At 39.5% G+C, this 26,800-nt stretch overlaps 1 protein-coding gene across 1 annotated transcript in view; it reads right to left on the reverse strand.

Moving 5' to 3' along the window:
• Positions 1 to 1,202: 1,202 nt before the first annotated feature.
• INPP4B (inositol polyphosphate-4-phosphatase type II B) overlaps positions 1,203 to 26,800 on the reverse strand; it is a 213,434-nt gene continuing 187,836 nt past the window's right edge. The window contains 1 exon segment of the mRNA XM_035899207.1: positions 1,203 to 6,380. Coding sequence (XP_035755100.1) covers positions 6,248 to 6,380 — 133 coding nt within the window. The 3' untranslated portion in view covers positions 1,203 to 6,247.

Consider the following 26,800-nt stretch of genomic DNA (forward strand, 5'->3'; position numbering starts at 1 on the left):
AACATCAGGTCATACTTCTACTCAAACACACCCCAAAGTAACTTTGGAAAGGGAATTGATGAGGATGTATTTTTATTATCATACTGCTCTACCATCTCATTACAGTTGTAGGTTCTTCCTCCTTTTCTCTCTTACATTGTCATGAGGAAAAAGTGGTTTCCAGTTGACACAAAAGATAAAATCCGTAAGCATGCCAAGTGAGACAAAGTATTTTTTAAAGACTGTCACTTGTACTAGTAAGAAACAAAATTCCTAGGCTGAATGCTAGCAGCTTTCTAACTTATTTCCATAGTTACCATTAGTTCCTGGTGCTTTCTAAAGGTTATCAAGAACCTTGCAGGTAATTAATCTCACTGAATATATCACAGTAAAACATCTACACATACTAACTTATAAACAGAGAAAGTAAATTATGCAACAACCTTCTGACCATAGTACTAATAAAGCTGAGCCACATTTTATCATATACCCAAAAAGGTCTATTTGCTACATTTCAGCCAACCATGGAGAACTTACCTTTCACTGTGATAACAGATCATATAAAAAAATCTAGTTATCAACAACAGCTCCAAAATAAATTAAAAAAAAAAAAAAGCACAGAAGCAACCCTTACTTGTTTCCCAAGGTCCAGAATCCAGCATTAGGGTGGTGAAGACAAAATACCAGCCATAGCATGCCACGTCGCCTTTTTAATAGTCTTCATTACGAAAGCTGTTGATTCCACCTCTGTTGCACTGAATAACACTCTACAGATCAAGTCACCTGAAAAGGGTTTCCTTTACAGGTATTTTAATGCTCCGCTTGTTTTTAATTTGAAAATGCAGGACGCACGTGGTTCTGAGATGGAAGTTATATTAAGACTAGGAACAACAGGAATGCTTAATTTATGGTCATTGCAGACTTTTTACTGTTGTATCAGAGCTTTTCTGAAACACTTGCTCCTAGCAGGGATGAGTGCTGTGGGTGGGCTTCCACTGCCTCCTTTAGGGGGGAGCCCACTCTCAGCATCATGCACAATCTGCCCTCTGGGCAACGCCACCATAATGAAAATGAAAAATGAATAACAAACAAAAAAGTCAGAAACATAAAAAATAGACATCACGTTTATTTAAATAAAAATATACACACAGTGTACAATGGACATGGCTTACAGACAGCAATGGAACAAAGATGCTAAATCCTGAAATATAAAAAGAGCTGACTTGCTGCAGTTGTGCTTCATTTCTCTGAACATACACACACTACGGACCGAAGTCCTCTTAATGGTACTTATACATAGCCCCATGTGCTCCAGAGCGAGAGACAGGAGCATTACAAGGAACAGCTACACAAAACAAAAGCAAGTACCAAAGTAACTCAGGATTCTAGAAATTTTGAAGTCAGACCGTTCAGAAACAAAAGTGCCGAAAAGTTTTTAAAGTACTTTGCATGCAAGGGAAGAGTACAAAACACCACTGCCACTAGTTAGGAGAGCTAAGTAAGGGCAGCGTGGTCCAATCTCACCACTCCAACTCCCCCAGGTCCAGGGCGCTCTGTTAGCACAGTCAGATTTCTACCATAACTCGTTCTCCCTGTCACCAAGCAAACCCCATGCTTTATGTTTCAGCTCTTCGGAATACATTGGTTCACAAGTGTCTCCTATTTTATTTATTCTCAAGTATTAAGTTTCATGTTTATTTCAGCAAATGCAAGTTTTTAATCTCGGATCATGAGTAAGATGCTGAAATTCATTGTTGCTACATTACTTATTCAGTAGATGCTACGAGAGAAAGACCAAATAGATGTTTGAGTGCTGCAGAGTGTAAGCTCAATGCTCTGGCAACACAACAGTCAACGTGTTATGTGACTGAGGAAAAAAATCAATGTTCTAGAGACTGAAGTCTGGGAATTTTCTTTTTTGCTTCAAAATAAAAGCACTCGTATGATTGTTTTTTAAACATGCACTTTCCAAGGTCAGTTTTTGTTTCGAAGAACAGTAAGTTATATTACAGCACTTTGATTGTAAACATCTGCTTTTAAGCTGCAGATAAGTGAAAAGCAAGATGCAAATTCGTGTCTCATGGCATTGCCTGTACAGCACACTTCTTCATAATAAAAAAAAAAAGCATAGATATAGATACCAATGGTTTCAAGTTTACAACATAGCCAACTGACACAATATAAGTCTAAGACCGTTAGCTGGTTACATACATTAATTCACGCAAATAATTTTGCTGCAGTTTTTAATGCGATTTCTTTCTTTATTACTCTGGTTGATGTTCAGCGCATTTTCTGCTTTTGCTAAGTGGACCACAGGAATTCCTGGAACTTGTGTTTCAACTAGAAATAAAAATAAGCCTATTTTCTGAAGCTCATAATAGGCATATTATACAGTGGGCTTCAAAATGATACGTGGCACTTCTTTACACCTAAATTACTAGGGATGATTTAGAATACCATTACATTTCATTTCACTGCAAATAAGTGACTTTTCATCAGGACTGACTGATTTAGGCACAGGAAGTGTTTGTTAATTTCCTTATTTCGCTTACATAATGCCAAAATTCAGACAGTACAAAAATTAACATTGCAAAGGACTTCATTAAGGCTCTTTCTCAGTTAATATTTTGTTTCAGCTGTCCTCCTAAATTTGTTCTTTGTAACACATACATTGCTAGTATTCCATCAAAATACACAGCTTCACAGAGATAATAATCAGATAAAATAATTAAAAGTTTGTTTCCTCATTGCTCCATAAAAGCCGAAGTACAAACATTAACAAGAACATATTTTAAATTCCCCAAAAGAAGACTTCAGAAAAAAAGACCTGCCTGCTTAATAATGTCAGGCTTTTGCATGTTATGCATTATAACAGTATTACTATCATCTCTGAGAAAAAACAACTTCCCTTTTCTTATTTTTTTAGGCATTTTATGCTAGCTCTCTATTTAGACACTAGTCTGTGGTACAAAACCCCCATTTAAGCGTGTAACACTTTGTACAAATATTCAAAGCTTGAAGCCCTTATTTCAGGATTCCTCAAGGCAGATCCTGATGACCTTATTTCTACAAATAGTATCTTCTGTGAGTAAGACAGGATTTGGCTTTAGACACCAGATATATGTTTGAATGCTCACCTCCTAGCCCTTAAGAACTGCCCTCCCCTCAAAGCAGATCGTTTTACACCTTACAAAAGTTTTAAGAGAGCAGATATGGAACATTTTCTATGAATCCGCCACCAAGATCAGTATGCTTCCCTTAACACTTTGCAAAACAAAGGGTGTAGCTTCCTCATAAAAAAAATCCTTTGCTTAATTTTACTCCTCTGATATTCACAGTGAACTACAAGGATATGTGCCTCTACAAAGAGTAACTGTACTCCAAGTAACTATCAAACTGCAGCAACCCCCCCTTTGTTTCTTCATAAACAGCAAACCAGAAAAAACACCAGTTTTGAACACATGCTTAGCTGACTGCGTGGTTTTGATGACACAACCTTTGCCTACAGGGACCACAATCGCCCACAGCAGGCAATGACCAAACAAGGAAACGTCTGAGCCTGTTTCAGTACTAAAGCAACCAGGCTCTTTGAGGAGACTTGGAACCACATCAGCGGGTTTTACAAGGGTCTTGCGACCTATTAAGAGATGTTCTGATCAAAAAATTGGCTTGAAAAAGTTCAGCCTTATTTAGCACAAAACCCAGCCTAACCTTTTGTAATGGTCCAAGCCCAATGAACTTTCACTGCAGTACACTGATGTGGGGTTTGTTTTTGTTTTTGTTTTTCTTACTTATTTTTAACAAATAAGAGATTATTTCTTTTCACAAGAATGTACTGGGAATGTCTGTTAAAACAAAAAGGACAGTAATCCAATGCCTTTTTTTTTTTCTTTTTTTTTTTTGCCTCTCCAAAACCATGGCTTCAATGTGGAAACCATCTTAAATATAAAGGTGACATGATAGTCACAATAGCAATTTAGAACCCACGTGGGATTAAACCGCTGATCTTGAAAGACTGTTTTCCTGCTAAGAAGGAAATTAGAGAATTTCATATTTTTAACTTGACAGAATGCCCATGGGACTAAGACAAAGGACTATCGGAATCTAAAGTATCCATCAGTGAATGCCATTCCCATGCAGACTTTTACAGATTGTTTCAGAGTTACTGTAGGAAGGCCAGCAGTCTCTATTGTACATCTGTGGGATTATTTCAGAGGTGCATGAGGAATTTTTCACTATTTCTAAACTGTACGTGTAGGTCTTTTTAAGCTAGCAATAAACATGGCAGATAGCGAGTGCTAGTGCGGCAGTTTGACAGAAGAAAATATTACTTTCCTATGTCCCATAACTCTGCAAAAAAGTTTTGTACAGATCAGCTATGGTAGAGTTAAAGACCCAAACACAAATTTATGCACATGTTCACCCACCCAGTGAGTAGTGCCCACTTCTACTGGTACCCGACAGGAAAACATCAAGGCATTACATTCTCATCTGCCTGAGCTTACCTACGATGCAATGCCAAGTCTTCTGACATCTACTGTTGAAGTAACACATTCCAGAAGAACATAGAAGCCATTTGTGATAGCACATTACATAATAGAAATAAACAACAAATGCACCAAAATGCTATTTAAATGTCCTGCTTTACTTTGGAAAAAGTTCCAATTAGTTAGACAAATATATTGCACAGGTGAATTCCTGGCTTTGCTGAAGTCAGTGAGTATTGGAATGAGGACCTCCTCCTGATGTTCTCCTGTAAGCCCCAAAGCCTGATCTTGCAAATATACAAGATGGGTTTAATTTTATTCACACGATAGATCATTTCCACGTAATCACAATTAGTTTGCAGAATCAGGCTCTTAAATATGTATTTTTACTAATATAGTTACCGATTTATGCCCAGTAATGAGCATTAATGGATTAAAAACCCCGAATTATAACTCGTGGTGCATCAAGATTTCTTTGACTTCCACCGGAGCAAGCAAGCATTAACTTCTTTATCCATGGCAATTACAATTTCCTACAGATGCTCAAATTCCCAGTGCAGTTTCATTAGGATAAAATTCTCACACTTCTGCTCTAGATATTTTTTTTCTCAGAATGAATGCGTTACATAAAGGTCAGTAACCAGTGAATAGTTGGGTTTTTTTAATTGTATTTCTCTCTGGGAGGCAGAAGGAGGCAATAAATAGATACAATTAGAAAACACAAATGTTCTTCGCAAGACAAATTTCAGGACTAACACATGCTGGCAGAAGCATTAACATTCATTTTTAAAGCTGATAGTTCCTCATCCTAGAGTGTCTACACGCAGCATTACAAATTTGATATAAATCAGCTGCAGTGGCTAACTAGTGCTAATACAGCAGGTTACTCATGATTATAACATTTATCTTAGGCTCTGTAAAAACATACATGTTTTTATAGCCTAAAGATACATTAACTCGTGTATATACAACTCATTTTCCCTACCACTAAAGAAAATTTAGTTTTAGGGCTTTACAGTAAACGGGAACATGACAGGTCAAATTCAGGTCACCTTACTTGAAGAATTAATCCCCCTGATTTCAATGTGATTTATGTGAAAGTGGAATAAGTGGTATTTGGCTGTGGTACAGAAAGCCAAGAATGATACATCCAAAGGAACTGCAAGGAATCAGAATGGAATTGCTGAAATTACAGGCTATAATTACTAAAAACATATTACGAAGTTACCATGCTTATGTAAAGAAGCTAAATGTAATTACCAAAATTATATTTAGCTCAGGTATTAACATTAACATCTTCCATAAACACTTCTGTGAAGGATTTAATCACCAGTGATCAAGACCTCGGTGCTCTGCTGGTTCCAGAAAACACTATTTCAAGCAGAAGAGACTCCTTAAATCAAATCTCAGGTTTTGGTTCAGAGTCAGAATGCCACCTTCCAGATTGCTAACCTCAGTTGCTATAGCAAATGACATTTCCCTTTTTAATCTTCGATCAAATGACCCAAAAAACTAATTCCAGCTGGCTTATGAGTCATACTAAACTTCAACTTCACAAAGAAAAGTTGACTACATTTGGTTTTGAGAATATTCAGTCCATTGCTTTTTCACGACATTTTATTTCATAACGACTGACTGGAGCTATTTTAATATAAAATGATAAAACCTGATAATAATAACACCTCAGCTGGTTACACATTCCCAATTAATAAGTCATAAACAGCGATTTTTATATTCACTAATTAGCATGATGTATGTTCCTGATTACATTTTTGTTAAACTTAGGTGTCAGCTTTTCCATATGTCCCTTCTGGAGGTCTGTAGTACTTTGGGAAAGCCATCAGCTGTATCATGTTGAATGCATACTTTCTGCATTTGACATTCTTCAGTACATTCTCTATGCGGCATCCTTCTCTAGTGAAAGGGGGAAAAAGTACAACTTCATGAAACACGGAATAAATAAATATGCTTTATTTGTTCATTGCAGAGTTTCAGCAACAGTTGAAGTAAAAATAACAAAGATTCAACTCTACATTTTTGTTTTCCACAAGTGATGATACATCTTACAAAATTAAATCCAAGGCCAGGCCCAGTACAGTTATTGCCCTCAGAAATAGGTGATAAGATTTCCCCTCCCCACCCCCAATATATTTGCCCTTGAGGTTTAAAGTTTCGTAAAAAAAAATTAAATACTTTAATGATACATTTTGTTCTAATTCCAGAAATATATTTGCCTTTTAAACCTTCTCATATTTTTTTTTTCAAATTGTTTACTATAAGTGTGAGAGTACACGTTGCCCTACAAACGTGTATTCTAGGAATAAGGCATTTTATTAAGTCTGGCCCTAGAGATTTGTAAAGGAAAGTTTCATCTCTGCTTCATTTCCCGTTTCTTCGGCTTTGCAATGAGAAAAAAAAAAAAAATAAAAAAGGAAAAAAACAAGAGAGAATGGCTTTTCAAACAGCCCAATCCACCTCTCTGCTTTATAAAGGAAGGGTGCTTGTTCACATACAGTACAAAAGTCACAAGTGCCAAAATGGTGCATCAAGACATAAACAGGACTTCTTTAAAAAGAATATAAAAGTGTCTTGAAAGCAAAAGCAACTAAAGCAACAATTACAAACAGGTTAATTTCATTACAAAACAGAACTTACTCCATTCCATTTAGTTACTTGACAGAAAAGGGTTAGTTGTAGCAAAGTAATAATCATTTGTTAAACAAAAAAGATCCCATCAGCTAATAACAATGAGAATAACACAATGCAAGTTAAGTCTCACAAACCACTGCCCCGTAATATTTGTCTAGGGGTTAGTTTGTGCTGTGCAAATTCATCTTAATTTTTTTTTTTTTTGTCAGACTAATTACTCTGGAAAGAGGGGTTCAAGCATTCAGGATTCCACACCTTCTTGTATACAGTGACAGCATTGTAAGTGGGCTTTCTTTGAGCTAACAACAGTGGGAAAGCTTCACCATGAACAGAAAGAGCAAACCAATTCACTCAATGCATAGTTATACTTCTTAAGAGTTCAGGGAAAAAAAAAATAACAAAACCATAGTACATTTCAGACATTTGTATCTTAAAGACGAATCCTTGGGGTCTGAGATTGTAGAAATATTACAGCATAATTCCTTTTTCTAAAGTTAAATTTGTTGCTGTTTGTAGAAAAGAAAGGAACACGAGTGAAGTTTATTGATATTTGGCTAATAGCAAAGCAAGACTTAAAATAAGCCAGACAACCAGCAAGTGTGAGCTGACAAGCAGCAAGGCGACAGGATAGAAGTGTCGAGAAGTTGGCTTGTTATCAGTTAGACAGCCTGTTTCGGGATCATCCGATTCATTCAGTGCTCCCTGGGTCTGTCTGCTGTTAAACAGGGGAAGTTAGGAACAAATAGAAGAGCATTTAAACAGCAAAGCAAGCCAACAGGTAGGTATTTTGACAAAGAGAAACTATATAGCCGTTTTGATGAAATAGATTTATGCTACGTACTTCCAATACATTTATTGTGTTCGACAGCTGACCTGGGAAGCACGATGACTAGCTGGCTCATGTGGTATTAAGCCTGCTAGGCTTAATAGCATTAAATAACTTATGAGATGAACTAGGCTATCACTGAAATGAACACACACACACCCCGAACAGAAATGAAATAAGGAAATTAAAAAAATAGTTAAGGAAGCAAAGGAAAAAAAGGTCATGAATATGTCACAATGCAACCCTGACAAAACAGCGTCTCCATGGCGTTCACAGGTTTTTCAGTCCTGCTTCACTATCTGTCAGGAAACACATAGGCAGAAATAGAAAGGGCACATGCTCTTTTTTGAAGGAATTAACAACTATTCTAAAATAGTTTTAAATGATGGTAAATTGACTTCTTCAAGAATTCATCAGCGCTAGTGGCTCAGTTTTGAAGTCAACAGCAGTTCTTTTTATTTAAAGGCTCACACCTACATTCCTGTAGGAAAATTACCTCGTACCTTGTTCAGTCAACTCAGCTGGGAGCTAATCTGCTTACAGCGAAGCTCTACCGTGAGTTGCGTGGCCACTTCCCTACCAGAGCAGCAGGGGTACTTTCAAATCAGTGCCAATCTTTTCTATTGTAGTCCCAGTAGCTTCTCTACAAGTAGAATTATGCACACTTCAGCTGTACCTCTTCAACCCCTCTGAACTTAGCTTCATTTGCAGACACTCGGGAGTCCTGTTTATGCACTTCCTTTGGGCAGTAAGGACTGATAAGATTTCTATTTTTTCTATTTACTATGAATATTCTGGGATAAAAAGATAACTTGCCGTTTTTGTCTGTGGACTTAAGAATATCCAAATGTATCTCAGATTACAACACGGTGCTTTTTCAGAAGCACATGTCTCACGTACGCTGCTTTTTCAAGAAAGGAAATGCTGGCAGACCATAAAGAGGCTGTGGGACAGTAAAGGTAATATCACCCAGCCCCAGGTAAAATGAGAAGGGTACATCAAAGACAGCAGCAGTCGTGTCGCTTGACAGAAAGCCTGCCTTCCTGACTCGCTTGTTAAAAGGCAACGTTGAGTTTCTTGAGCTTGGATAGCAAGAGAGGTGCGAGAACCACATTACAGGTGGGATCCTAGGAAAGGGGCTGATGAAAACCAGTCCTGGCACAATTTTCCTTTTAAAGAAGCCTTCCATAATAAGTTCCTAATTTCGTTCTTTGCTTTGAAAACTCAATCTGTACGTTACACTAATAAAAAGGACAACCCATACTATTTTAAGTAGCAAAATAAAAGATAAAAAATAAAATCCCTAATATTGGGATCTAGGTCAAAGCAATTACTGGTGTCAGCATGTCTGCTGCTTTCGGTCTACAGTTTTCAAGTGTCCGTGGATAGAACTTGGACAGAAGTCAAACTGCGTTTTAGACAAAATCCTCTCAGAACTGTCAAGGAACGAAGCTAACCAGATGCTATGCTGACTTTGTCAACACCGTGGCTTATGCTGAAATAAATAATTCTGTGTTCTGTATCAGACCACTCCATTTAACACCTATGTCCTAGGGTCAGGTCCCAGAACTTAGTTCCTCTTCTCACAGGGCTAACGTTACCATTTGTGATCAGCTGTGAGGATGAAGTGTATTGCTCTTACCTAATTTTCTCTTATCGTGTATTTCTACATACTTTTAGAAAACACGCTGCTTGCTGTTTTTCCTTTTCCTTTCTTAATCTCTACAGGATCCCACAAGTCTGCCTCTCTGACCCATCTGCACTCCCCCCTCACCCCTTTTCTGCTCTTTGAGGTGAGCCTGCTGGTTTCAGCTTCACCCCATTACGCCCACAACCGAGAGCTGTAGCTCAGCCCTCATAGTCCCACCTGTTCTTTCCCAGTCACAGAGCCCAGGTGCTTTTGGGCTGTCCTTCTGGGTGCCTTCCACCACAGACTTCACATGCACGCCTAGGGCAGAGCAGACGCAGAGACCAAATTCTTCTTTTTCTCCGCAAAGATCCATCTAGGCAGCCAGAGTTCCGCGTTCCGTAAATTTGCACAGCCGCTGCACCGGCCGCTGTTAGGTACTTTGCTCTGGAGACCCTTAGCTTTGCCTGCCAATAGTTTATTCCAGGCAGGCTGCGTTACGCCCTTGCAGGCTGCCCCTGCAGAGATGAACCCTCCTGCTTCGGTGCTGTGCCTTGTTCTGTTTTGCTCCATATCTCATTGACAGCGTGACTGTCTTTTATCTATGTTGCTACAAGTGCCATTAGCATCGGTGGGATTTATGCAGATGCAATGATGGAAATACAGATAAAAGCCATTTGTTCTATTATTTTTTTCAATCGAAAAGCCCACAGTACATTTGTTCTTTGATATGCTGAAAAGAATGATCAGTGTCTTTCAATATAAAAAGTCCTATCTTCCCCCCAGGAAAAGACAGTGAACAGCTGATGCACAGGGACTTCTGTTCCACAAATTAGTCACACCATTCCATGCATGATTCAGTAAGACATCCTCAAAATAGAGCAAAAGGATCCAACTCCATTATTAGCTACCTAAGAACAGGCTGAGCAGAATACCTAAACCTGCTTTTAATTTAAGAGGAATATTTGATCACGGTCAGATGCCTTGCTAAGCTCTGCTAATACTTTCCAGTGCACTGCCGTGACAATGTCTCCTAACACACCTTGAAGTGTTCTCCCCAGTAACGACTGTGTCTTGTTAAACAAAGCGAGGCCCTACACTCGGCTGTCAGCAACGTGACGCCGCCGCTTCCCCCGGCTCATCAAAACCTGTAGAAGTTTCACTGCAAACAGCCTGCACCCAGCTGGTGCCCTGTCAGCTGGATTGATGTGGCTTCTGACTGAGGCTCAGCACAACCAGAACAGTGAAAGCTGACCCCATTACGGTGGGAAGGTACAGCCATAGGTTTGGATGTTCTCTCCATCACAAACCATGCTCTGACAGCTCTGACCTTCCACCAAAGGGAAAGAAGACGACTCCCAAAACATCCATCAAGTTTTTATTTCACACACACACAATTTTAAGAGGAATACTGAAAGCTTCTAAACCCATAACATCTGGGGTCATGAACACCTCTCTAACCTATAGTACTATTTTTCATAGAATCATTTAGGTTGGAAAAGACCTTTAAGATCATCAAGTCCAACCACTAACCTAACCCTGCCATCCCACCACTAAACCATGTCCCTAAGCATTCATTTACTTTCAGATTGTTCATTTGAGGCTTATCACATAGCACAAATATATCATAACGGCCAAGGATGCTGTAAGTTTAATGATGATATAACCATTTCAGTCTGCCTTCTATCTCACTTGGTGTTTTATCATCTTAAACTCCTACTGGGATAACGCTGCATGCCCATCAAATGAGACAAAGGCAAAACAACAGGCATTTTCTGTTGTTAATAAATTCGGATGATAAATTCAGATGATAAATTGTTTGAACCTCTAAGCAGTGCGGCAGAGACAAGGAAAACGGTGCGAGGCAAAAACAAGCCTCTCAAGAGTCCTTATAAAGTCAAGCACAGATATGAGGGCACATTCTGGCTTTTGATTATCAGCCACACTGACATCCCCGCACAAGGTTTTTGGAGGAGATGCATTTTAACACTTTGGGATATATGCTTCTTTTGTTAGAACTTTTCCAGCTCCAGCTATTAATGATACTGGAAACGCTAAATTGTCCTAGAGCAGCGCTTCAGGTAGAATAGCGTGGCAGCTTTCTATCAACACAAGGATCCCACGTGCTAGCAGTGACTTCAGTCTGAATTCATCTCCAATAGCATGCGTACTTTGGGGGAATTTTCATTTTTTGCAGACACTCAAGCAAGCAGTTTCTGGGCCTGCTGGGTTTTTCTTGTCAAACTCCAGTGCTGACACAGAAAAATGGCAAAAGTGAGATGCTTCTCTTTAATCACATCCAACAATAGCAGCACAGGCTTCAAGTAGAAGGGATTTGCTAACAGTTCTCCATCTTACACAATTTTGCTTTGCTGTTCTTTTTATTTAAGACTATCACAATCCAGAACTTCGAAGAAGCAGCTTCTCTAAAGAGTGTTTTCAGCCCTCTCAAAGATTTTAAACAGAATACTGTCTGCTTTTTTTTTAAAAAAAAAAAAAAAAATTGGAGTGAAAGCAGCTTAATTTCTACAATATATATGTTACTGTGACTCACTGAGATGCTTCAGAGAAAAACCAACTGTTTCAACACACAGCACTACAGTTCTGCAAGGCAGCCTTAACTTTTTCAAAGGGGAAAGACGGGATCCTTGCAAACATCTCCTGACCGCTGTGAAGATGCTGCACTATAACATCTAGAAGAATAAAGCATGATTCAGAAGGAAATAAATAGATCTTGGCCTAGTCCTGGAGGATTGCTGAATCAGAACAGAATTCAGAGAAAACATATAAAGGAATATTGGGCAACAACCCTTTATGCTGAAAGATAAAGTTGATACAGTAAAACCTCCACCAATTTGTAAAAAACCAAACTAAAATGCTTCTGCATTGTTTCAAAATGGAAGATACAGGAAGGGAACCATCAGAGACATTTTTTGTATCTATGATCTTTACAATAATTATTTTTCTGATGCATATTGTTGCCAAAAGTTACAATTTTTTTTCCTCAAATCCAGCTGGTATTAAATAAAGTAAAAGATGCTAGAAATCAATTTTTGCTGCTTATGTGATCCTATGATCTCTACTCTGGTTCAAACCAAACAACTGGCACTCCTGAAACTGAAGAGCAGTTCCTGGATTCCTGGGTCTAGGAATACTGATGAATTCAGGCAGCGATTTGGAGGCAGCTGCTATTTAAACATACAACAATACCAACAATCTAATACGTTTATCAAATTGCCACACTAACCCCCCTCTTTTTGTTTTAGCTTTTGTACTGCAACTTTTTTCCCTATTCTCTTTGCTTTTGCCAGCAGCCTCTGTTTCCCTACTCCTTTCTTTTCTCCCTTGTTTGGCTATAACACATTACTTTTCTAATGCCATTACTTAGGCAATAAAAAGGAGAGCATATCATACAACATGAGGCTTGCCCGCTGAGTTTGACCAAGCAGCGGATTCATGACGTAGTCATGATGACGTGACACCTAGATCTTGAAAAGCAGCTAATATACAGCAACTCTTTTTTTTTTTTTTCCCCCCTCAAAACTATAGCACTGTTACTATGGGTTCTCAGTCTTTCCAGAGAAAAAGATTCCCTGTTGAGGAGCTGGCCAGAAACAAGCGGGGTACTGGAGCCTCGGCTATGGTCACGGTACAGATTTTAAACACCATTATGGGCAGGTCATAATGGTTGACTAAAGAGCAACTTTAAGACTAGTACTTAGTAAGAGGGAAGGAGACATTTGTTTGCCGTGCACACATACCACAACCCGGAAACCCCTGTTGTTTTATGGGATCGCACTGATGGACACAGATTCTTCAGAAGCAATGGCGAAGTCAAAATTCAGTTTACACAGTTGCTCTCTTCCCTTCTGCTGTGTACGTGTTCTCGTTAAAGTCAAACTAATTATAAATGTCAGAATTTCCCACCAAGTTTTGTCAGCTTGGCTGTTGTTGCGCGCCTGCAGGCAATAGAGCACAACTCACTCCTGCTGCGGGCTATGGAAACATCTCCCTGCAATCCTGCTCGGCAGAATCCTTTCTGCAGGATGCGGAGTCTTAACAGATTGAATCAGGAATTCACAATTCATTAAGTGATCGTATGTCCCTTCTAGATTAAGAGGAAGACAGTAAGTTAATTCTGAGACAAAATTTAGGCAAATATCAATACTTAAAAAGAAAAAAAAGAACACAAAAGCACGTGCTCATCTGTTGTTTACTAGGGTGCAACGATAAAACACCAGAGCACCATTTGTTTGTTCACATGATTACTGTTTAACAACAACAAAAATAGTTCCCAAGTTTAGTATTTTGTTATTTACCAAAATTAGAAAATCTAGCTAGAGCTCGATTATGGTTTGGCACATAATAAATTTCCTGAAAAGACAGTACAGGTTAACTGAGACCGATTCATGGGATCAGGCTGTACCTGACAGTTTCAGCCCAGGAGAAACATTTTGACTTCTTGTTTATGAATGACATTTTTGCTTCAATATAATCCTACATTAGAGAAAGTCAAAGAGAAAATGCTGAAATATTAAATGCTAGGTTAAACATTTTTCGTTTGTTTAGACAGCGTTTCAGACAGATCTGAAAAACAAAAGAATTTCCAGTTTGGTTCATTCTGTCCCCAAATTGTTGGCTCACCAAAGAGCAAAACCCTTACTGTTTATCCTTGCTTACTTTTAACATACCATTAACTCTGAAGAACAGATGAAAGGGCAGCTTCAAGCTTCCTATCTAAAATGCACAAAACATATGCTATTTGATAATACACAACTCCCTCGGTATTAATCCCAGCATTTCAGAAATCTCTGCTGACCGCCAAAGAATGAATGTTTTCCTTTGCAACTCATATGGAATACCCACAAGAATGTTTTTTCCCCCAACACTAAAGAGTAACTATGCAGGAAAACAGTAACATGGACGAAATCCACACAGTGGAAAATACGATAAAAATAAACAAAATGTTCCAGTTGGAATCACAACCCGTTTTTTCCTCACTGCTGCTTTTAAGCCACCTTACATGAGCAGTTGAAACCCACCCTCAGCAGTTCCCCACCGCTGCAGCCAAACAGCAAACCCAAGTGCACATTTTGAGCCTGTGTCTCCTTATCCACCAAAAGAGACTGCTGACCAAAGGCCACCACGTGGGAACAGTCCCTTGGTCGTGCCAACTCCCAAACTGCCCCAGAACCACCTAGGAGAGTGCTAAAATCAGCCAAAGTTGTGCCAGGAAACATTTAATAATTTCATAGTATAAAATCACCAAGATCACGTCCTAGAAACGTTCCCCGGTGGTTTTTAATCTGCAAGTATGGGCAGAGGCTTCAAGCCCTGCAAAGTCATTCTGGTAACCGTGTGAGAGATTAGCTTCAGAACTGAAAAGCGATGGGTTTGCAGGAGAGATTCTTCTTTACCTGTCAAGCCAGCTGAGTGGTTTTTGAAACATGGTTTTCACCTCTATTATACTCCAAGCAAAGGATTTGCTGTCTCATTCTACTATTTACCAATACTGCTGTGCAGTATTACACAACAATTCTACAAAGGTTTCTCTTTTTATCAAAAAAGATGGTTCTAATAATCTTCCCAGACACTCTTCTGTAAAGTATTAGGATTACAGGGATGGAAAATTCTCAGGACAAAATTGCAAAATCTTTCCTGACAAACTTCTCTTGCAAAGTTTGAAATTCAATCCAACACGCAACCAATACTAAAGCAAATGTGATCTATGTCTCTGTGCAGGAAAAACGCCAAACAAAAAGCCACAACCCACCCGTAAGGCCAGTCTCAGGCTTCTTGGTGATCAGAGCATGGGCGAGATGATGATGATGACTACTTCCTTCAAGTAAGTTCTGAACATAGAAGACATTTCCCTTCCATAAGGTTATGGCACCGGTATAATTGGCGAGTGAGTCACACTTATTTCCAGTCTGTTTCTGTCATAGCAAGGGATTTTTAGCGAGGATGCGATTATGCATTTAGCTCACATAGCACAGTGAAACATAAACCCATGATAAATTCTCTCTTTCACATGTCTAATCAGGTTTTAAATACTTTCTGTTGACCATGAAAAATCTTCATGAATCACCCCTTTTCTTTTGGCAAAGATGTTTTTAGCTGTTTTTTCCCCACGGTGAGGACAAGTGGCAAAGCTGATTTAAGACGCAGAAAAGGCTTGCCGTACAACTAAACAGTCGTGCATGGAGAATGATGCTTAAAATCTGACATTAATTTCTAGGTGTTCAAATCCATGGGTAGGATGACAAAATTAAGGTCAGAGAGGACGAGTGGTGTAAACAGAGGATCACTTAATCTATGTTGCTTTTGTAATTTGGGTCATTTTAAGTGAGGAGGGTGTTGAACAGCAATAAATATAAATTTGAATATCGTAACTTAGCGTTTTACATCTGCAGCTTCAGTTTGAGATATACAACAGGAGGAACGTGACTGCTTCTGATTAATGACCCCAATTCACATAATCTTTTCGTAGGATTAACCATTGTGTGAGCCATAAAATAAATCACAGGAAAGATCTGATAACTACTCTTCTATTCCAAATAAATAATGCCAGTTCATTAATTACTTTCAACCAACATACTGATACTGTTTTTTTGTTAAACACATTAACAGTTTGCGATCTGATCTGTTCTGATCCCACCCATTCTTTGAGCACTAGTACCCCGCAGAGTACACGAGTGTATTTCTGCAAGGGGAGTTACTTCACGTGTAGATTCCACGACCATGGAAAATGCACCTAAACCTGATTTTAGCTGGTGCACAAGCGCTGGGACCAGGAGCACTAAATGCAGCAAAGGAAGCTCCCCTACTTTGGCTAGGCAGGTGGCTGACCAAAACAAACCTCTGAAAAACACATAGGCTGGGATGCAGACTGCAGCAATCTGGAAACTGCACCCCAACGGTCCTATCAATAAACCACCACCTCTTTTCGTTAGCAGGTTGATGTAAGCCATAACTAAGAGAGTTTCATAAAGCGCAACGTCCTATTTGAACCCCAAATGCACTATGTTTTCCACTCACTTCCTTCAGAGCAAATGACGGGGCTGGGCTGAAATTCTCATTAAGAGCCTCAGAAGCGTTTGTTGTCCTTTCTGGCAATAAGTAATGTGTAGAGACTTTGAAGAACAAACCCTTTTCCACGGGAAATTAAGAGAGTGGACGTGACTGTTTTCTCTCTATTTTGCTTTAGCATCTATTTAGAAGACAGCCAAAGTTTTTTGGAGCCAGTTCTCAGAAGGAAGTACTTTTCTTCCCCAAGTACCAAGAAGGAGGACTGAAGCTGAAATCTTTTCAACAACGGATTTGTACATTTTACAAGCTTTTTCTCTTTGTTTTTTGTCCGTACTCATGCTTGTAAGGGAATTTCTATGTTGCATGCTGCTGCAGGTTTCTCAGTAAGTTTCAGACATACTCTTCCAGCTCCCTTCATCATATCTCAGAAAATGAGTATTAGCATAGAACATCACTTTTTAAGCAAAAATAGCACTGCACTGATGGAGAGAGTGAAGAGCTGAAAACCCATACAGTTTTGCTCCTACAATTTCCAGAAAAAAAATGACCTTTTGAAGATTTGAGATTACTATAGATTAAAGATTCACTAAGCAGTGTATTTACCTCCTGCATCCCTAAGCCTTTGCTAGGAGTAAGGAGTAAACAAGGAAATTATAACACAAGGGCAAATACCTTCCTCTCTATAACAACACTACATTTTCCTTACTGCTACAAAAGGAATTAAGGACATGGTTTGGCTCCACACAGTCACAGTAATTCATGGTTTGCCAAAGATCAAAGATGCAGCTCTCAGGACATGCTCTATGAACTACGTTTGGGACTCCCTGAACAGAAAAAGAAGAGTTCACTACACTGGCAGTATCACTTAACGATGAGGTGAGTCACTGACAGATGAAAAAAATTCCAATTTACTTCTTGGCCTGGACTGAACTATCAGGTACACACTGTTTTTTTAAATCAGGGTTTTTTTTCCATATTGCTGACTGTATTCTCTCAAACATGCAATCAGTAGTGAGGAAAATCTCTCACCAGAGTTATCGCTACAATGCCTTGGGAACTGCAGCTTGCAAAAAGCTACAGAAATCTGCCAATTCCTGCAACTCTGGAGTCTCTGGGATAGAGATATCTGAAGAATGAATGTCCTCAAGCACATCCACTGCAAGCTGCATGTGGAAGTGCAAAGCAGTAGAGCAGTGGGGCTTTCTGCAAATGGTGGTGTTTTGCTATAAATATTCAAAAACATGTGACATAAAATAGGAAACATCTAAGATTTTGTGGAAAATTTACCCACCTATAATCAATTATTATTTTCTTCTGAAGAAGCAGCAAGCCAGTAGGGACGTTTGAGCATTTCCTTCCTTTCTTCCCCAAGATGGGACACAGAAGGTAACAGGAGGACATAAATCTTCCCTCACTGAGCCGGTGGAGAGTTATCTCTCTCTACAGCGCATTTTTTTACTCTATGATGTATGCTGGTTATTTTGCGTGCCGGAAGGGAAGCGGTTTAAGAAACATTTCAGTAAGACATCACCTCATGGTGCTCCCACTTTAGATAAACACTGCACCAATTTTCCAGAAACCCCCTGTCTTTTGAAAAAACTTCAGTGTCCCTAGAACACAATGCAGAACGGGACTGTCCTGGGCGCAATTTCAGCATCTCCTATTTTACCCTCTCTTCGTAAGAACGCAGTTCTCAACCCAGTCAAGTCTGAGAGACTGGTATTGCTCACGTTTCTGGTCATGTTTTTCTTTAATCACTAAGAAAACAGCAACATTTATTTGCACGCTTAAAGTGTTTGGCTTGAGTAACTGTGAGCCAGAGGCCAGATGGTCAAACAGAAAAATCTACAGTGCAGCCAAAAAGCACATAGGTTGTTAATTAGAAACACTTCATCCTCCCCAAATGCCCATTACAGTGGCAGACCTTAAGGAATTCTGTTTCCCTTTTAATTTCTAATAAATGCTAATGCCTTTCAAATATCTTGTAACATATCCCACATTAACCTCACTGGGAAGAACACTGCCTTTCTGGGCCTGGTGAGACGTGTCAGCGTTCGCCGTCCTCTCTAGCACTTGCTTGTGGCCAATGAACTATGAAAAAGCGCAGCCACCCAGTCCAGCCTGAGCGGGCTGCTGCTCTCCTTGTCTTTTTGTTAATACTGGGTTTCAGTGGCTGTTGGACAGCACTTGCAGGCTTCTAGTAACTCAACAATTTCCCTTTTTAGCAAAAATTTACTGCTCTGGTAAGAACACAGCAGAGACCAAGACTTTTAAACTGCTTAAATTATCCTCTGCCATGAACAAAAATACATATGGACAGGAATGCAGTGTTATTTTTTAAAAGATCTCAACCATTCTCACAGTTTTACTCTCAATTAACCTTTACTAAAAACTAAATCAGCTTTGCATCATCTTGCCGGAGCCCAGCCAATGCATGGAAAGGATGCTGGAGTCATGCTTGTCTCATGTTATTAGTATTTAATTCTGTGTTAGTTAAAAATAAATTCTGTGATGTGCTATTAGTGCGTTGCTGCTGAAAGCTTAAATAAAATCAATAAAATACAAACCCTGCAATTAAACAGCAAAAGTAATTTTTAAAAATCATCACTGCCAAGCTACAGGCATCTTTTGTTCTCTCCTCAATACGCACAGGGGGCAGGGTTGGCTTATGCACAGTTTATATACCACGAGGTTAATACCACCCTTCCTGCTCTCTTACAACATGGCTAAAGCACACACGTAGCAGAAATGCTCTAAAATATTTTTCTTCACTTTTGCTCTTTGCATGAATACTTCAGGACGGCCGACAGGAGATTCAAACAAAGCTAACGGCACATCAGCGCAGGCCAGCAAGCGCCCTTGTCAGAAGACTATGAGACACCAGTGCAGGCAGACTATTTGGTGCATGAAATAATAAATCACATTTTCCCAGGTATGGTACATAGTAATGAAACGCACTCAGAACACTGTAGAAAATTTAACACACAATGATCCAGCCTAAGCTAGAATTACTCACAGCTAATGGAAACTCCAGTGGAAATGAGAGTTCTACGTTGGCCCAATAACATTCTCTTGAGTTCAGAACAATTAACAACTGCAGAAGTAACAGACAACCTGAGGGCAAGGAAAGAGGTATCTACCAGACACTGACTTCCCTGAAGAGGAGATACTTGAAAAAGTTTCCTCTCCTTCCCATTCATTCAAATGATTACCTGCATATTTTAACTAAGGAACACTAGCTGTAAGTTCTTTTTCAAAAATAAATACATCAAATCACAACGGTAGAAAATTAGAACAATGTTTACTGAAACACTGAAAAAAGTTTTGAAGAAACAACTTCTACACATCCAGCTACTTAAAATGGCTAAATATTTGCAGAATTCATTGTTCCCAAAATTATGTAAGCTAAAGTAACTTTGTGTCCAGAAAAGCTATCAAATTTAGAAGTTTATATATATAAAAATAAGCAATTCAGGATAATGGCACTTTAAGTACATTGCTTAATGGCTACTGCTTTCTAGCTGAACAAGGAAACTAACACAAACAGACCTTTACCCCCCAAATATCAAAGCATGCGGTAGTTATTCTATCATAGGAACTAAGCAGATAAACAAAGGCAACAGCCCAAATATTGTAGCGGCTGAAGGTTAAACAGCAATTTAACAGTGCAATTTTAACTTCTTTTACTTTTTTTTTTTTTTAATAACTTCTGGCTTCCCTGACCCCACTTTAATAAATAAATCGGTGTCTAGTGACAGATTTATGTTTAAAACACAACAGGGAGCGTGATGATGCCAGCAAAATCTCCCCCCGCTAGGTTTTGCCCTCCTACCTTTACTTTACCGTCAGTTGTTTACTAGGATAACTACAAAATACACTTCCAAGATCTGATCAAAATCCCTCAAAAGGCAAGACATCGTGTACTCCCTAACCTGGAGTGGCAAGCCTTTAGGTCTTTAGGAGCCAGACTTAACAGCCCAGGCTTCCCATGTGTCTGCAGAGCATCCACAGGATGATTCAGAGCCCCTAAATCAGGTAGTTAACCATCCTCCAAGGTGCGCACTGGGAACATGAATTTCTAGCCTCGACATTCATACAATAGGTATCTGAAGTTTTATGGTAGAAACAGCTTGATTATGAGCATTGCACTGAATCCAATGGGCTTTGGAAAAAATTCTCCAATGGTTAATTGCCCAATTTTTTTTTTCCCCCACGTCTTTAGAGCTTTATGATCTCCAGCCCATACTTGTGCTACCGCTGCATCCCTTACAAAATGAACCACACGAGCCTCGGATTTTCTTTCTGGCATCATAAATACGGTCAAACATGATGGCTAACAACATAAACTTTCAAGCTCACTTGACTATAGACTATTTTTAAAGGACAGTCTTGATTTTTCTCTGTAATGTGAATAAAAGAAAAAAAAAGATTTATGAACAAGTAATTGTCTCTTTTGGGCTATGTTACAATGTGGTACAGAACATTAAGCTTTGCAACAAGATTAAATGTCTTTTCATTTCTCTTTCGGCATCTCATACCCAACTGAGTATGGATAGCAAGTTTAAAGTTTTTATTTTTGCCATTAAAGAGCATTTGACTTTTTCCACTCCATTGTAATATCTATTTCATTTAATAAACTTTATAATTAAAAAAAAAAACCCTACTAAAACCATTTCTCTACTCCAGGATTACAATTCAGAGGGGGTTCATTTAGTTCCATTAGTTTTAACATCTGTGTTTTAAGTTGCAGATAGCTTCAAAAGTAGCTACTGAGGTAATACATTGCTTCATTTACAAAGGAAATTGGATGCGTAATGCATCTTGTAATGCAGTAATAAAAAAAAGTGGCCGTATTTGCATACAGCAGCCCACCGTAATAGCAGGTGTTGGTCCTGTCTGTGAAAAGGTCTTTAGACTTCTGTTAGCCCAGCGTGGGCTCACTATTCCATCTGGTTATATATTATCGTAGAGATCGGTGAAGTTACCTCATCTGTGCTTAGAAAAGCCAAATGCATGGGGGGAGGATGCTTTTCAACGTAACTAATTGCACGCACTGTTAATGGAGAATGGCCTGGCCAGAAAGGACTGATCATAGCATCGTAGAGATCTCCTCTCCCTTCCATGCTTGCGATAGAGCTGTTTGCGGCTGCTTGGAGCAGGGGACGGGACAAGGCCCACCAGGGACCTCTGATGGCCAATTTCTAGCCAGCGTTTGTTGCTGTAGTCCCTTTGACCTTGCTAGAGCTATTCCAGCTTTATGTCAGGTAAAGGCTGTTCGTCAAGGAGTATATTAAACACATGTGTCACAGGCCAGTATTTTAGAAAAGACATGCGTGTCCAAATTCAAGGAATTTGAGGGAGACGGTGGCTGTTATCACCATGGTACCCACCAGACTGCACAGCTGGGACTGTGAAACACATTTGTGAGTTTTTCTTTCCAAATGGTTTTAATTGGTTTGATCATTCTCCGTTTCAGAGGATCAGCCTCTTTGTCTTACTAACTCATTACTTCCTAGAATTATCACATCATGATACTCACACAGCGATTATCTTTTCTTCTTTTGGATATGTATTTAGGTGGATCTGATTCAAACCTAAGAGCTGACTTCCAAATGTTCTTACTATATTAACTGTAACAGCAAGCAAAGCAGAAAATTTCAATTTTTAATCAGCTGAAGAGACAAACACTCTCAGAACAGAACCGTGCCTGGGAAATACCCGTACTGTGTCTGAGCGCTGGTATAAGCATGCAGGAGAGAATCAAAGCCGTGAGTTCAAGTTCATTACCACCTCATTTCAAATTTTACCTTGGAATTAAATTGAGACTGAAATGAGTTTTGTTATCCCTATTGTGCTGCACGTAGGAAGATCCTTCATGACAGCAGGAAGAATGATTGCCTTTGGGACTGAAAACATAGAATTGGAGATACCTCTGTCACAAAATAATGTAAAAAAATGCAGCTAAGACTACAAATACCTGTCTAATCACTGCACTATGTGTTTGCTCAGCACCCTCTTACCCGTGAATACTTGTCTGAAAGTGAGAAAAAGCATCTGATTTGAGAAATGCTCAAATTTCATTATCCTCCCTGAAACACCAAGAACAATAGCTCCATCACCTTATAGGAAGTGACCAAATTTACCCAGCACTTCTACTTCACTAAAACCTTCATCTACAAACCAGTGCCTTCACCTGAAGACCGTAAAGCTACTGGCCATGACAGAACATGAAGATCTCAAGGCTTCTTACTAAATTTTAATTGCCAGTCAGAGCAGGCAAAACAATAAAACCGCACAGTGATACAGAATTAAAGTACTCTTAAAACTGTTTCTTGTGTTATAAAAATATCTGTGAAGTTTGTAAGCCATTTTTAAAAATTCATTTTGTTAAGTCACATAACAAGACAGCAACAAGTGACAAAATGAAATGCACCAACTCCTATATTTGTACATTGACTATAATGACAGGCATGTGCACATTATGCGCTATACCATACAGACCAACACACGTAGGAGGCAAAACCTTGTATGCAATGTTGCCTTGTCAAGGCACCACCAAAAGGTGATTTAAATCCACTTTAGCCAGAAAAATATTTTACTGACTTTTAATCTACCAGGTTGAAATGATACAAATTACAGCCAGCCAGACAAAAACCTTGGCCACAAAACCCACTCTAACACTTCTGTGGAGAGAGCAAAGTCAGCATGAAGCGTAAGGCCATACCCACCCCAAGGGCTTCATGAAACAACGTAATTTTCCCTTCAAGGAAGAGCAGAAGGAAGTTGCAACGAGAACACAAGGCAGTATCTTACAGAACGCAGCAAGGCAGGTTGATGGGGGAAAACCAATCCTACAGAAGTAAAATGAATACCCCTCTACTTGGCGGCACCTCTTGGGCCACTTCCACTGCACAAGAGGGAAAATAAAGAGCACAGGAGGGGTCTTACACATACTAGCTCACTTTAAGAGCGCGTTCAAGTAGTATCTTCGTGTGTCAAATGATCTTAATCTGTGTAACAGAAACTTCAAACACTACCTAAAGCAACTGTCTACAAATTTGCTGATAACACCATTGTGGCAGCAAGTTTTTACAGAGGAAGAGGACATGGGGAGCAGCCTTCTCCCCTAGGCAGCAACGCAATAGGAAAGCAGGAGAGGACTTTATTCGGCGTGATGCTGAGGGAGGACTATCCACCAGCCCTCAGGCAGTATACACACCAGTTCGGTAGCGCCTGGGAGGGAGAGAGGCTTAAACTGTGCAGCCAGCACTGCTGCATGCGGTATGTCAAGCATGAACCCAAGCAGCCAAAAAGAGTGGGGAAAGAGAATTATTAATGTGCAGAACAGTGAATGTCAGTGAGGCCACGAACCTCATAAGCACTGCTATTGCACATTCAAGTACAGCAACACAACTTTTATTTAAAATAAACCAGACAATAAGAAGAGTCTCTGTTTAAGAAAAAGTAGATCCAAATTCAGTTTCCAACAAAGGAAAGGACTGCGTGGTCATGAGTAAGTGACCTGACATCTCTGTAACATCTTTCTCCCATTGAAAAGTGAAGAAGATACAAATACTTTTCTTTATCTCACCCTCTGCTTGTCAATTATAAGCTTTTTCAGTCAAGAGCGTTTGACATAAAGAAGTGTTTGCACATCTGCTCAAATCTCAGCTCCTGACCTACTTCTAATACATTTAACCAGCGATTATTAAATAAAAGGCATTTAGTACCTATGCAGCTTACCATGCTAGCAGCTGCCATGTGGGTGAGAAAGTGGAGCATACAATACAAATAAGAAGCGATAAGGTATTAGAGAAGTGTCTCTTTTTCTTCAGGAAACAAACTCACATTCCATTGTGTTTATTACAAGATCTTAAATGAGAGAGAAGACATCTCAGAAATATCTAGCAACCTAAAGTAGCAGCAACATGTAAGTAGAACACAGCATATTCTAAGTGCACGCTGGTGACAACAAAAGGTGAAAGAGCAAACACTGCACATGTCACAGACATTTAAAAATAACTCATGAATAAATATTCTAACCAGTTACAACCAATATTATCAACGTATGCTCTTCTGGAATTCCAGAATCAATTCATGGACCTTTGAGAATGAGATATTATTGTAACTGCTTGTCTTTTAAAGGCACTGTGATGCTACATTTCAAAACCAGCCCATAATGCCTTTGACAGAGCACCAGTTTAGCCATTTTTATTAGCTTTCCTGAGGCATTCACTGTAACAGCCATTTTATTAGCTGAAATAAACTTAGGACAGAGATCATGCCAGCCTGGGTTAAACTAAGTGCGCTAAAAAACCCCAAGCCAACAAACCCCAAACCAAACAAAAAACCCAACCCAGACTAAAGGTGTTGATTTTTATTTCCTGGCTGAAAGGTATTATGAAAAGCATTCCACAACAACCTACTGTGGGCACGTCCACCTTCTGCTGATCACACCACCACCAGGCAGTTTGCTGGAAGTTGCTCAGCAAACATTTCTGTTGCTGATTACTTTGCATTCTGTAGATGCTCCGCTGTCAAAAGTTATGAATGAGTTATAAATGGATTTAAATAAAAAATCCACAACTTTGGAGCAGCGAAGAGTGATTTTTGCAAAATGCATATTAAAAACAATATTATTTTGACAGGAATAATACATTTTCATTAGACTTGCCAGTTTACCCAAGACACAAACTGTTAATCAGATGATCCTAGAGCAAGGTCTGTCTTATAAATATGTGACTGTGTGATCAGATTTCTCCTTAATCCTTTCTTTTTTTTTAGTAACCCAAACAAGTTCTTCGTATCTGACAATGCTGATGGTTGACTGGGGTGGGTCTGCACCTGAGGAGAAAATATTTATTTTTTTAAAGCAAGGTGCAGCTCGTTGATCTACCGCTGATAATAATTAGCTGCTGCCTTTTTAGTCTGTCTTCTTATAGAAGCAAAGGCTATACGTTAGTGGTTGGTGTGAGGGGAAGGAAGACGCACCTGTGTATTCTCACAACCTTTGGGCACATTGACCGAGTTCAGCTAAATTCAAATGAGAGATGAGAAACCTCCAAGATTATTATTCTCTCACCAGCATAAGGAAATACACCATCAAGCTGCAGAGAGACACTGTCAAAGGGGGAGGCTGTAGGATGAAGTTGGAGCTGCTTATACGTAAGGAAACCTGTATGATGAATGAGGAGTAGAAAGAGAAAGAGATTTCTTATAAATGCCCAACTGTGGAAAAAAACTTCCATTGGGCCTCAGAGAATCATTCCCCAAGAAAGTCTATAAGCTGTGAAAGGAGACAGAAAACTTCTAATCACCCTAAAAGGAGACACAAACCTGACCGCGTGCTCCTTCACTGAGCTAACTACATCAGTATGGTGAGCTTCAGTCCTGCCAGTAACAGTAGTTATATTAAAATTACAGTCATTTAGAATATTTCAAGAGTTATCAAAATTACTCCCCAAAAGTGCTATGTTCTTCTTTAAGGAATAAAAACCAGAAAGGCTACAAATAACGGATTCAAAAAAAGAAAAACAATACCCTTCATACCACAATACGACAAAGTCTTTTACACAAGGGTAAGTGAATCTTCCGAGTACCACAGGCAGAGGTACCTCCTGCCTCATTAACAGGTAAACTAGCTAGGAAGCTGGGCCATATAACCCAAAATATTTCCTCCCATGACAGAAGTTACAGGGAACAGTGCTTCCCTTCCCACTCTCTCATCTCCCCTGTCTATGGGACTTTAGCCTTGGCTAAGCCTTGCCTGGGATCCCAGGACCCTGCACAGGCCAGAACTCTGCTCTGGCACCTTCCTGGGGCATTGGGAGCATCTCCAACAGAGGAGAAAAGCCAGGTGCTTTTCCCACTGCTGGAAGACAACGCGCACATGGCAAGAGCCAGGTTGGGGAGAGAAGATCAGCTGTCAGAGAAGTAAGTTGACAGCAGGGCACCAAACCAGCACTGCAGATGCACAGCCAAACCAGGGCCCAGCAAATTTGGCATCAGGTATGTTTAGAGTCACAGTACGACTACAGCACCACTACGCCCCAGGGCTGCAGAAACCACTGTAACTGCTGTAACAGTAGGAGTCAACTCTGGAGTGATTTGGCTGTGCATTTGGGGAGGACTCCAGCCTTCACTTTGCATTAACTTCTTTATAAACACATATTTCCTATTCATACAGATTATAGTAGAGGCTTA

The sequence above is a fragment of the Egretta garzetta genome, unplaced genomic scaffold (assembly GCF_000687185.1).
Source record: "Egretta garzetta isolate BGI_Z169 unplaced genomic scaffold, ASM68718v1 scaffold258, whole genome shotgun sequence".
NCBI lineage: Eukaryota > Metazoa > Chordata > Aves > Pelecaniformes > Ardeidae > Egretta > Egretta garzetta.